General features: G+C 33.2%; 1 protein-coding gene across 1 annotated transcript in view; it reads right to left on the bottom strand.

Moving 5' to 3' along the window:
• Positions 1-7,838, bottom strand: part of LOC108904907 (lachesin) — a 10,134-nt gene extending 2,296 nt beyond the window's left edge. Inside the window, exons 1-6 of the mRNA XM_018707629.1 lie at positions 7,677-7,838; positions 6,046-6,263; positions 5,809-5,989; positions 3,413-3,604; positions 3,045-3,356; positions 2,740-2,854 (exon numbers count right to left, since the gene is read on the bottom strand). Of these exons, the coding sequence (XP_018563145.1) occupies positions 2,740-2,854; positions 3,045-3,356; positions 3,413-3,604; positions 5,809-5,989; positions 6,046-6,263; positions 7,677-7,740 (1,082 nt within the window). The 5' untranslated portion in view covers positions 7,741-7,838. The remainder of the gene's footprint in view (positions 1-2,739; positions 2,855-3,044; positions 3,357-3,412; positions 3,605-5,808; positions 5,990-6,045; positions 6,264-7,676) is intronic.
• Between the last annotated feature and the right edge of the window lie 6,135 nt (positions 7,839-13,973).

Below are 13,973 nucleotides of genomic sequence, written 5' to 3'. Positions count from 1 at the left end.
AATAGTAATTTGTATATCGATAACATTAGCTAAAACTTCAAGTTCTTTTTCTTACTATGTATTATAGGCTATTGATTATGTCATATGGTATGGAACTACAACGTTGATGGGTTTTTATTGCATGAATTGTTCAAATGGTTATTTAAAATGAAAAAGCCGAGGAGTGCTATTAAATTAGAGGGTGGAAATTGGAGATAGGGGTGAAAATGCAACCCTTACGGTTTTTTGAGTATATCTCGAAAACGAAGCAAAATTTGAGGGTATTGCATAGGAAGAATTTTGTAGATAATGAGATTTTCTATCAAAATAGCATTTAAAAATTTTAAAAATTTATTTACTGCAAAATATATTAAAAATAATTTAACAAAAAAATGCAAAAAATTCAATTTTTTGTTTTGTTTTACTTTTATGCAAATAACTTTTTTCTGAGCAGAGATAGGTATAGACATTGCTTCATAGAAAAAAAGTATATAAAATTTCCTACAAAATGATGGGTTATAAAAGTTTTTTCGATGAAAATAGACTGAGTTATGGTCGCTCAAACTTTGCCTTTTTTTCAGTTTTTACTGAATTTATAACAATATTGTTTTAATTTTTAAAATTTTTTAAATAAGCTATTTCAATAGAAAATCTCATTATCTACAAAATTTTTGCAATACCCTCAAATTTTGCTTTGGTTGCGAGACACTTAAAAAACCGTAAGGGTTGCATTTTCACCCCTATCACCAATTTCCACCCTCTAATTTAATAGCACTCCGCGATTTTTTCATTCTAAATAATTATTTGAACGATTCATGCAATAAAAACCCATCAACGTTGTAGTTCCATATCATATGACATAATCAATAGCTTATAAATAAAAGGAGTAAGTCAGTGGTATAAGATTTTAGTTGAGCTTCCTATTTATAGGTGGCACTAATAAGTATAGTCTAGGTCAGCACTATTCAAACTGTATTCCGCAGAACCCTGAGGTAAAATTTAAATTTTTTTTATCGATAATTAAAAAATTTAAAAAAATGTATACTATTCAAACTTTTTATTTTTATAAGTACACGTGTTTAAGTTATTATAAGAGCTTTATCTATGCAAGTGCAAGTCGGCTTATGTCTTATAAGCTGGCACAGCGTTTCTTCGCGTTGGTTACATCGACTTTCCCTTGATTTTTGGCTAGATTTATAAGAAATTTCCTGAAATTGCTGACCAGGCAATAAATGTATTAATGCCTTTTGCAACTACGTACCTGTGCAAAAAATCATTTTCTACGTACGTAGTGACAAAATATCGTAATGGGCTTAATGCAGAATTTGAAATGCAATTGCAACTTACGACAATAGCACCTGATTTTAACATATTATATAAAAATATTCAAGCACATCCCAGTCTTTGATTATATTTACTCTTTTTTTAATTACTCGATAAATATTTACTTTAAATTTTAAAGTCTTAAATTTTTACGTAGTGGAATATTTATTTTGTTGTAGTATTTATAAATATATTAAATAATCAGTAAAAAATTAAAAAATGTTCGAAAATTTTTTTTAGATGGGGTTTCTCAAAAAAATCGGTGTTGGCGGTGTTCCGCAAGTTGTAAAAGTTTGAAGACCGCTGGTCTAGGTCTAGCTTGTCATAACTGTCTGCCTAATTAATTACACTTTTATATATTTTTTAAATTGTCAATTAAATGATTTCATACTGACAATGAAATAAAGAGTTGGATCAAATTTTTTGCCACATAAAATATTTTTTTTATCTTCTAATCTTATCCCGTTTATACTGCAAAATTGATAAATTTTAACCGTTGTTTTTCCCCAGAAATGGTTAACATTATCAATTTGGAGGACTATCCTAGAACATTTTTGTATGATTTTTATGCAAAAGTTGTTTAATTATTTGGAAAACATCTACAAAAGTTATGTTATTTTTTGTAGATGCAGTTTGTTACCATTAAATGTTTACACCAAATATGGGGTTAACTAAAAAAAAAAAATATTAATTTAAAAAAATTTACTTTGAGGTTATATTAACTTCCTTAATATTGTGTTTTCCAGAAATTGTTATAGGAATTTGTACCATTATTTTTAGTAGTAGTAAAATCACACCTTAATTTTTTTTTATCATATTTTCTGAACTCCTCTATAAAATTTTTCTCCACAAGACACAAGTCAAATATTATTTTATCCCTATTCTTTGGTAAATCACTAGTACAATTTCATACAAAACTTTGCATTTCTGGAGTTGGATATGAATGTGCAATCTCTGAAAATGTATAGTTTTAACTTTTCCAAGTTATTCGGCATGATTCTTAATTATCAAGAATTTAGAGTGGAAGAGCTATTCACCGTTTGATTGATTTTACCATGTTATGCCGACAAACTCTAAATCAGTGGGAAAATAGTGGTTCACAAGACGATAGATATAAAGTCCTCGAAATGCAGGTCTCTTTTTTGACGTGGCTTAAAAAAATGTTAGATCTGTTTTCCCTGCCAATTACAAATTTTCCTGACTTCAGTTTTCTATACCGGTAGCAGTCCTGCATTTTGATTCTTGTATGCTACTATCCCTTCCTAAAACTATGGGTAACACCACAGCAACTTACATAGCTCTGCGACAACTAACACCGTTCTACTTTTGCATATAACAAGTTTCAGCAACAAAACCAAAAAAAAAAATAAACAAGTCGTAAGGGCGAGTTCCATTATTTGCCAAACAACTAACACCGATAAAGAATAGAGTACTTACCTAACAACACAGATGAGTAGCGTTATTAACAAGGCAGCGGTACTCGTCGACAAAGTAGCAGCTTCCGCGTATCTGGCCGAACCACAGGCAGGGGGGCATACGGGGATGACAGACTCTACAGGCACAAACAATATCTAGCTATAGCTATGCTAAATACGCAAAATGCATCAAAAGATACAAGAAATAGATCATACGATTAAAAATGGAAATATGTATTTTGGATAGTTTTATATTTTTTGTCCTTGAGAAATAAAAATATCGGCAATAGCACACATTTATAACAAGGAAAAATAAGCGTAACGTACCGAAAAGTTCAACTCTGCCTTCGGCAGTTCCTAATTTATTGGCTGCCTTGCACACATAATTCCCGTACTGCCTCTTTTCTATGGTGATGACTCTCAGTGTCGTGTCGGTGATCTCGTCGGCCACAGCGAAATGAGAGATTTTGTAGTGTTGGTTGTTCGACAGGGTGATATCTTCTTTTTCCCATGTGATGGCCGGAGGAGGGTAAGCTTCCACGTGGCACTCCAGATCCATATCGAATTGGAGCGCTTGACCCAAACGTGGACGGGGAACTGACACAACGGGGGCAAATTCTACCTCCACGGCAATATTACCTAGCAGAACGAGAAAAATTAGTATCATGTTATCATAAGAAAAATAGTTATCCTACGTTTTGTTCCTCTTCCCACTCCGTTTTCAGCCACGCAGTAGTAAGTGCCGCGGTCTTCCTTCTTGATCTGTTTTATTTTGAGAATGTTGCCCCTGTAAATAGACCCCCCGGTCGGAAGGATGGCATTGTTCTCACGTCTCCATTGTATCTTTGGTGGGGGATATCCGCCAGCGTAGCATTCCATTTCCACAGCTGCAAAACGATTAACTTGAAATATTACCAATGATTCTTACTGCCACCTCTTTCTCTAGATCTGAATTCGTTTGACATATTTTAATATAATCAATGAAAGGCTGTATTCCAATTTTTGCTGAAGATTTTTCGTCAGTTTATAGTCAGTTTTTATATCGACTCTGATGATTATTTGCTTTGTTCTTAAAGAATTGTGTTTGTGCTTTCATACAACACATATTTTATACAATTTAAAAATTTTGGTTTTTCCAGATTTTTGGATGAAAAGTTTTATAATCATATTTATAATACAAGTTTGTAATAGAGAAAATACAGGGTGTTTTGCACTTAGAAAAAAACAAGAGTATTAATCGACAGTCAGTAGAGTTCCATTGAAGCATTTTAAAATCGCAAACTTCTGTGCACCGAGTGATCAGATGTAATCTACTACACTCATATCTTATTCAAAAAGTGCAAGAATTATTACCGAATGATTTGATTAAATGAGTGAATTTCTGTCAGTTTATTTTACTTCAAGGCATTAATTTTCAAAAGAAAATTCTCTTTACTGATGAAGCCTGTTTCACCCGCAGAGGTATTTCAAATTTACATAACTATCATGAGTATTCCGATGTAAACCCTCATTCAGTAACTCTTCGACATTTCCAAAGTGAGTTTAAAATAAATGTTTGGATCGGTGTTATTGATTGGTATTTCATTGGTCCGGTTATTTTACCAAATCGACTAAATAGCAAAACTTATTTAGAATTTCTCCAAAACACTCTCTCGGATCTACTTGACGAGGTGCCACTACAACTCAAACTGGAACATTGGTTTATGTATGATGAAGCACCCCATCATTTTAGTAATATTGTTAGACTTTTTAAATCACCAGTATCCAAATAAATGGATTGGAAGAGGAAATAATTGCCCACAAGTCACAAGTATGGCCTCCACGATCACCAGACCTCAACAAATGGGGAACGTTAAAAGAATTTGTGCACTCCTCGCCAGTTGTGACTCAAGCAGAATTGTGGAATCACATTACGGACAAATGCACGTTCATTAGAAAGAATCAGCAGTTATTGGATAGAGTAGACTTCAATTTTCGACTAAGAATTTTATGCCCGAGAGAAAATGCTGATCAATTTCTTATAACTTATCAGTGCAAATTGTATATTATTTCTGTTGTTTAAGTTGTTTGTTTTTCTATTACCTAAATTATTCTTATTCGAACTTTTTCCTGATTGTCAAATTTGACATATTTAAATTCAAAGCTATCTTTTGAATTTTCGTTGATTTTAAATAACAGTTACAATACGTATTATTAACTACTCGTGTTTTTGTTGAAAACGACAAAGTTTTTTGAAAACTAACAAGAGTAAGAAAAGTTTTAGAATTAAATTCCCCTTAAAATAAAGTAATAATTTTTTAAGTTAAAAGATTCTGTCACATTTTAATGGTGCATCATCCCCTATCAACCCTTTAAAATGCTCAAATGAACTCTACTTATTGTTGATTAATGCTCTTGGTACACATTTCAGATAGATTTTTTTCGAAATTTCAAGGCCTATAACTTCATATGGATGCAACTTGATATAAAAGAAAGTTGCGTTAAATCACCATATTTTGGGTTCCCCTACATACCTCTGCTCTGTGTTGGTTCTTATGCGAAACACCCTGTATATCAAATTATAGAGGAGTGTCAATTAAATCTGGAATACAAAAATATCGGAAAGTGTCATTTCTGATTCTTATTTCTAAAATAACTAATATTAAAATTTTATAAATTGTTGTTAATTACAGGAATTAATATAAGTAGCAGAAAACTCTACAGCTTTTGAAATAATTTTTCACATATAACCCTATTAATTATCACTTTGAGTATCAGTTCCGAGTTTCAAATTAACAAAATTTGTGAAAAAGTTGAATGAACTCCTTTTTTATGCCTTTAGACTTATAGTTTTATATGAGAAAGAGTACAATATGTTAAAATTAATAATTTTGTATCCAATATCTTTTGTATCCAGTCTTCTCTCTAGAGTTCCACATGGTTCTCACTGTGGGCCAATTTTATTTAACTTATTTATTAATGCTAACAACCATGTTTTAAACATTCTAAATATCTTTCATTTGTCAATTGTAAGACGTCTTTACATATAATTTGTGACTTCAAATCTTCTGTTCTATTGTAACCATCCAATAACCTAACCTATCTTAGTTACCTTCTCCTTCTGAGACGACCACGGATCTCGTGGAGTTGTCAGATATGAATGGCGGTCTTCTAACTTGCAATTCCACTTCTCCGGTGACTCTGCTACTGGGCGATATAAGAATCTGACATTGATAATACCCGGCATCCGTTTCTTGGATATCTTTTATTTGCAGTAAATACGTCGAACTCGTCTAAATAAATGCCATTGATAAGTACCTTTTGAAAAGAAATCCGCTATGTTACTTACCGCATCGTATCTAAGAGAAAACCTGGAATCGTGTAGTATAAGGGAGCTGCCCGTGGAGATGGGCAAGCTGTTCGAGTTCTGTAGTTTGTCCACTTTCATCCATATCACGGAATAGCCTTCCGTGTACTGCACTGAACATGCCAATTCAACTGTGCCTCCGATGTCTTTGATTTGTGTCTGGGTTATGTAGGAAATAGTAGGGGACCTCTGGGCAAAAGCTAAAAAAAAATCCAGTATTGTTTTCTCTTTTTCAGTTTAGCCTTAATTGGCAAAAAAATCGGGAATAGATTATATCTTTCGGACAATTGCTTATTATCCATTCACGAATCTAAATACAATCGTTGTTGGCGAGTCAAATAAAGTAATTATTTGAATTGACAAGGTGCAATCATGTCCTAGTTACAGTGTAAATAATAAACAAGTAACTGTAAAAAATGCTATTTCCTGTGTGTTGCACAACTTAGTGTGAGTTCACCATTAATATTAATGGCCATGTTAGAGATAAAAATAAAGCAACTGTGTGACAAAGAGGAAGTGGTAAAAGAAAAGTGATCCTTTTTCTGAGTAGATCCTATATGATTCTATTTTTAAATTCCTGGAATGGGAACGACTTCTGCGAAGCCAACGCCCTCTGGAATAAAATGATGATGAATGATACTGATAACTCAGTAGGTTTGGTTTGCCTGCAAATTTATTTGTGACCCATTTCCCGGATACTACAGGAAATTAAAATAAAATGGCTAGTTTTTTTTAGTAAGGACTTTTCTAAGAAATTAATTCCAAATGTAGCTCCTAAATTCAATCCAGGACGAAACAAACCTTTTCCAAGGAACGCAAAACACTTGAATGGTTTATACATAGAAAATATTTAAATGCCTTATAAGCTGCACAAGAATTTATTGCAATTTTTACTATCTTTAATAATTTTAAAACTTTTGTGAATACACTACGTATTATATATAAATAGTGCAATGTTATTGTTTAAATAACTAGTTTACAAAAAATTGTAAATATATTAGAAATTGAAATACGTTTCGTACATTTTTCTTGAAAACTTATCTGCCATTTTTCTACATATTGTTTATTTAAACATTAAAAATGACGCACGGGTCAAATGTCACTTGATATTAATCCATTTCATTAACGCGAAGAGTGCCATGTAAGACTTAATTAAAATTAACAAAAGAATACCAAATGCATCGGTTACCAATCGGTAATTTTTCCGTTGGTGCGGCCAGTAGCAAACCGCATTTTTTGCATTTGTAATCAACCTATAATGACCGTGTATTAGTAATTGTAATAATTCATAAGTTAGTCAGGTATCGGATGAATCATATTGATGGATATGACACAATTTTCTCGTTTTTCCTTTGGACGCTCCACAAAATTTTGCTGGAAAAAATACACGCAAATAAGGACGAATTATTTCGGAATTGTTGCCCGCTTAAGCGTTGCCAACAAAAATTAAAAGTAGGTGTAACCACAACGCGAAACGTACGGTAAACACAAACGGCAGGGCCACCACAAGCGTCATTTAAAAAGCCTCTTTCGGACCTTCGTGGTTCCCCCGAGAAATTGATAACGTCGTTCGATCAAAATCGCGATAAAAACAGATAAAAGTGTTTACTTACAGGTGCTACAACAACACAGAATCACAACAAACGCACAGGCGAACACCACATCCTTCGACGCCATCTTTGAGAGTGGCAGTAGTCACTAGTCAGTGTCGTACGTCGTACACCGTAATATTTAACGGAACGCGCACGGGCTTCTTCTGTTTCCGTTGTGCTCTAGCAGGGCCAACTGACTGACACCGTCACGAGGATTTAAACGTTTTAAACTGGAGGCACCTGCGACGTGCAGTGGCGTCAGCCGATGGTTGCTTTCGGGGGGATTAAGGAAACATTAACGATCTTGTAATTGGTCTTTGTCGGGGCTCTGGCATAGGGAAATAAGGGAAAGCAGGTTGTGGTTCGAACCGACGTATAGTCTGGGACGATTTTTGAAGCCCTTAGAATCATTAAAATTAAGCATTTATTATTCCACGACTGTGTAATAAAAAGAGAAGGAATAAATTACATACTACGCCACTGCATTCTGGTGACATTCTCATTAGTTTTATATTCCCTCGGTTCTTTCAAAAATGTTTGCACTGATATAATTTTGTTTAATTTCAAATTAAAAAAAAACAAATTTCAAATCTGCGATTCGTTCCTATGAATTTTTGAGTTTATATTGAAAGTTATACGCAATATTCAGTGATTTTCAAGTTTCTCCTACCAGATTGACTACCAGTGTTACAGAAGTCAGGAATGTACAAAAACACAAGGTTTAGGAAAAATGCTAGGACAAGATTTTTATTTTTTGATGACGTCGTTATCATTTTTTTTAAAGCAGCTCCCAATTTTTCATCAGAATTCAATAAATAAAACTTGTTGTTATACCTCTCGATTAGAATTATGAGGAAGTAGTTATGTCAATTTATGAAACACATCATTTTAATGAAAGGTAACGATCTGACAGAATTTTGGAAATGTTAATTGATATTAATAATTGAAATAAAATCTTCGAATTTTGAATGCCTTTTCGATTTTTACATCCGTTATATTGGATGCTCCATCTTTTATTCTGAAATTTTCGGATTCGGACTTCGGATTCGTAATCAGCGACACCAAAAACTCGTGGTAACAAAATTCAAGCAAAAATGTGGAATAGAAAAATTAGTGACTTAAGGGGGTATGTCGGACCCTGGTCTGTAGGTGGTTTCTAACCCTTCAAGGGATAAGTTATATTCGTTTTTTGGTATGTTGTCTATCAACCTACATTTATAAAGATAGTATAAAATGCAAGGCTATGATTTTTCACGTTGTTTTGCACTTACATTAGTTATTTGATCATATAAGCGGAATTAACCCTCTGGTAAGGGTGGTGTGGATTTAATTTGCATAATATTTTTCTTTCCAATGCTCAAAATATTATTTTAAAATGTTTTTTTCGAAGTATTTATAAATTGTTGCTTTTCATTATAAAGCTTTATCTTATCCTCACTATTTTACCCTATTTTAGGGGATACTATGGCGTTTTACTAAAAAATGCCCTTATGGATCTGTGGATTCGAATTCAACATAAAAAACACACAAGAGCTATGTATCTATATTTCTTGTTTGTTTTTTTTGTGGGACTGTGTACAGGGTGATTCACTATATTTTGACCCCCCCATTAATTTTTTTGTTTTAAGGGTTATAAAAAAAATGTAAAATACAAAAGTTGTACGATTTTTTATGAATTTTTCGAAAATGACATTTGAAAAACAAATGAAGTCCAAACAAAATGGCCGCGGGTGTTAACTTTGTTAATTTAAATGGAACACTCTGTATATTTTTACATATTTGGATAGAATGTTCTCTATTGAGCATAGTCATATAGGGTTTGTTGGGCCCATCTCTAACAATAAGCGAGATACTATTAAAAAAGAAAAGAAGGTTTTTTTGTTAAGAAAATAAGAGATCTTGTAATTGTTAGACCTCTTTCAGGCATTTCTGCTTTTTTTCCAATTACGTAAGGATTTACAGATTTAGTTTTAATATATATACTTCTTACACCCTGTATATGTACCTGTCAAAAATACTCTCCTTTAGACCCCAAGTTTACTAAAAACTGTAGATTTTTCATTTGATTTGCCATTCAATAGGTTGGTACTAATAAAGTAAGGACTTCAAGAGAAATCGCCACATATTTGAAATTCCTGTATTCTCGTTCGTTTCGGTACTTTTAGTTGGGATAGACATTACTTACCTTCATCAAAATACATTTTGGTTGAAAATCTACTTTATTGATGGAAACCCACAGAGCCTCCATTAATAATTACAAGTCACGTGAACGTCGAGCTTATGCAACCAACATTGCACGGCTGGTACTGTCAACTAAAAATCTCTAAATCTTAGCAACGCCAATATTAATGATTCGTTTACAATGAACAATGACAAACCGTTACGCCTACGCTAGAGGTAATGCGATCGCTGATTGGTTAAATAAAATCTAGTGAAAAATTACACCAAAAGCCGATGAAACAGAATTTTTTGTGATCTTGATCTTATTGTTTTATAAATGCCGTGTACACTGAAAACTCCATTGAGAATAAAATTCGAATATCAAATGGAATCATCGAAAGTGGTGGAAGTTTCTAATTCAGTCGGTCCGTCAGCATCGATGCTTGATAACACATCGAAAAGTAATTCTTGCACAGTTAAAGTTTAAAAAATATATGGTTTAAGAGATTATACCTTACCCCTACTCTACTATGTATAATACTAAGAAACTATTTTGTAATTTTTGATCAAATAAAGTAATGGTATTGATTCTTTCGAATTGCAAAATTTGTTGAAATTGTAATAAATTTTCTAAAATAACTGGTCATATTGAAGCAACAAAAAAATTATCCGTTTCAGTTAATTAATAGTACATTATACTATAAGGGAGAGAAATGCGTTATTTTGGCAGAGGTGCAATTTGAAGCCCGAGGGCTACAATGCACCGAGGACAAAATAGCATCTCTCCCGAATGGTATATACTATTTTTTCCACGGTCTCATTAACTTAAAAACACATATTTTGTCATTATGAAGTAAGTAGCACCAGAATTATTGTATTCGGATTTGAGCATTTATTTAGTAGTCGTTGAGTTATTGTCATAACTACAAAATAAACAAACAAAAAGAATTGTCAAATTAAGGTGCTAGTTTGGTTTAGTTTAAAGTTTGTTTAGTGCACAATGAATAATTGTGAGTCGGAAGAGATTGTGGAGGCTGCAAATATTGCAATAAGCAATTTGCTGCCTACGAAGTCAAGATCTTTATACGATATAGCCTACAATCGGTTCAAAAAGTGGTGCGCCGAGAAAAATGTTCAAGTATACAGCGAGAATGTTTTGTTGGCATACTTCAGTGAAAATGCAAAGAATTACAAGTCTTCCACATTATGGGCGCAATATTCTATGGTTAAGTCATGCTTGATAATTTACGACAACATAGATATAAGCAAATTCCCCAAGCTGATCGCATTTTTGAAAAGAACCGGTGACGGATATCAAGCGAAAAAATCGAAAATATTGACAAAGGGTGAAATCGACCGTTTTCTATCAAGTGCAGATGACAAAGAATTCTTAATGATTAAGGTAAGATTACTTTTGTTGTTAGGTATTTCAATTATTAAGTATTTTGATTTTTTATAGGTTGGATTAATTCTGGGGATTGCCGGAGCTTGTCGAACTGATGAACTAGTCAATTTAACTGTAGATGATATTGAGGATGTAGGCTCTTCCTTGATTGTAAAAATTCCAAACACTAAGACAAAGATTCCACGAACCTTTGTGGTTACCGATGTGGGAAATATGCTTGAATTGTTTCGAAAATACCTGTCCCTTCGTCCTCCCCACGTCAAGCATAAGCGCCTTTTTTTGTACTACAAAGCAGGAAAATGTAGTTCGCAGCCAGTTGGCAAGAATACCATGGGAAAAATTCCGAGTGTAGTAGCTTCGTATTTAAAATTACCTGATGCTGCATGTTATACTGGTCACTGCTTACGAAGATCTTCAGCGACATTACTGGCAGATGCTGGTGTGGATATCACGACAATAAAGCGTCATGCTGGTTGGAAATCAACGACAGTCGCTGAGGGTTATGTCGAGAACTCCATTGAAAATAAGACCAAAATTGCTAATCAGGTTTTAGTAGGTACCACTACTAGCGCAATCACAAAAACTGTAAATGTAAGCGAAAGTAATATTCCTTCTAATATTAATTTTGAAAATTGTACAAATGTAACATTTAATTTAAATGTCAATAAATAATTTCAATGTTATCTTTTTTTTTGCATGAAAAACGTTCTCCATAATGTAAACTCCCTTGGGAGCATTATACTCCCTTGGGAATAATCGACTACTTCTGTTTTAATTTTGATGTCACAGAAACTGATTTCTACTCCCGACCGTGGAAAAATTGTATTTTTGATACATAGATAATTAAAATGTCAGCATTCTATGACTATTTCAAAAAAATAAAATTGAGCGGGGCAAAACTTATTCATTTTTGTTTCACATCCGATAATTTTGACACTAGTTATCGTTTGAAAAGCGATAGATTCAAGAAAGACGAATTCGTTTTGTCCGTGTTAAAAGAGGAATCTTAGGAATAACCGAAATATTTTTAGATTTCAATTTTTTGTTTGGAACTTAACAACTTAACCTTGAGGAAAATTCAGTTGCTACTTATTTATTTTAATTTGGATTTTTTTATTCGTTCCGAAAAAAATAACTCCGGTGCGCCACTGCTGTGACCCTCCGGAATGAATGCTTCAATGCCTCGCCCTATTCGACGCCCTAACGGTCACAACTGCATCGTATTTGGTTATCATACTTTCTTCGACACCTGTATGTATAAACAATTAAGTTGTGATTAGAGTCGTCTGCGACAAAGCAATCAGACCGTCAATTGTTCCCCGAGGGGCTGCAGAGTGCAGGTAATGTCGCAGATGGCTAGATTGACCGGCAGATCGGGCGTCAGGGCACCCTTAAAAGAGACAAAGGGATGGATGGCTCTGGCAGGGTTGCCATCCTCAAATGTATCGTATTAAGTGTCTGTCTGGAGAATAGCGCGAAATAATCGTACGAAAATATTATAAACGAGATTAATCAGGTCTCACAATAATTGTATTAATCAAATATATGTTTAATTTATATAAGAACCGTTATCTTTTGATGGAAGTAAAAAAATCGCAGAGTTAGGGACAAACGTCGCGAAGTGGCAACGCCGTGCACAGGTGAATCAGAAAATCTAGACGTTCATTTCAATCTAGATAATGTGGTATTGACCCTATAGAGACTAACAGTGAAAGAATAGCGGGTACCTACATTACATTTTAATAATTCAAATGCGTCGAGACTTAATAATTATGCGAAATGCAGGGCGAAATGCATTCAAATTAGTTTTTAACGAGATATTATCTTTTACTACTCGCCTTAAACTTGAAAACTTATGTTGCAAAATTAGACAAAACAGTACTTGAATGAGGATATCATTAAATTTTTAATACCAACAAAGTGGCCTTGGAAGAGGTCCTGGTGGAATAATATATTTATTTTTAAAGTTATTAGAATATACTGTAAAACTATCCTAAGAACAAATATTGTTACAAATTGTTATTTATTAATACATTTCTGAATTGAATAATTAGAGTCCACATACTGATAAATTATATTGATTATGGGATTTTAAGACGTTAAAGAGATTACACTTTATTATTCACAATATGGTTTCTATTTTAAAATTTATAATAGACAAATATTTATATACAGGGTGTCCGCAATATTCACCGACGTTTGACTGCTGTTTGACTGATTTATTTATTAACCTTTTAGAGGACCGGCATATAAAAAGTATTCATGAAATTTCCTTTTTAACTTTTAGAACAAACTTTTTTTTAAGAACTGCCTTTTCGGTTAGAACTAACTCTTAGATTATGCGCTGGTCCGAAGAAGTTGCTTTTTTAAAGTTTTGTGATCATTAGTTTTACATACATTTAATTGTCTTGATACTCTGTGGACATTTCATAATTTGCATGTATGGAGTGATGAGAATCCTAAAGAAACACGACAGTAATGACATTACCTGATAGCCACAACAATCAACATCTTGTTTTCATCGCCTACTGAACTCAAAGTTTTAAATCCGCGACATTGCCGCGCAAACCGAAACATACAGACCTGCAAATAATGTCATTTTTCACAAGAATGGCTTTCTGTAGGCGATTTTCTGAGATAAAAATCTCAAACAGAATGGCAGTAATTCTTTTTTTGTTATTTGATTGTAATTTTCTCGCCGATTATTTATATTATTACTTTCTAATAATGTTTATAATCTGCATTTATTCTCA

The sequence above is a fragment of the Anoplophora glabripennis genome, unplaced genomic scaffold (genome assembly GCF_000390285.2).
Source record: "Anoplophora glabripennis isolate ALB-LARVAE unplaced genomic scaffold, Agla_2.0 scaffold197, whole genome shotgun sequence".
Lineage (NCBI taxonomy): Eukaryota > Metazoa > Arthropoda > Insecta > Coleoptera > Cerambycidae > Anoplophora > Anoplophora glabripennis.
Note: the sequence above shows the minus strand (reverse complement) of the source record. Positions and strands in the feature narration are given on the sequence as shown.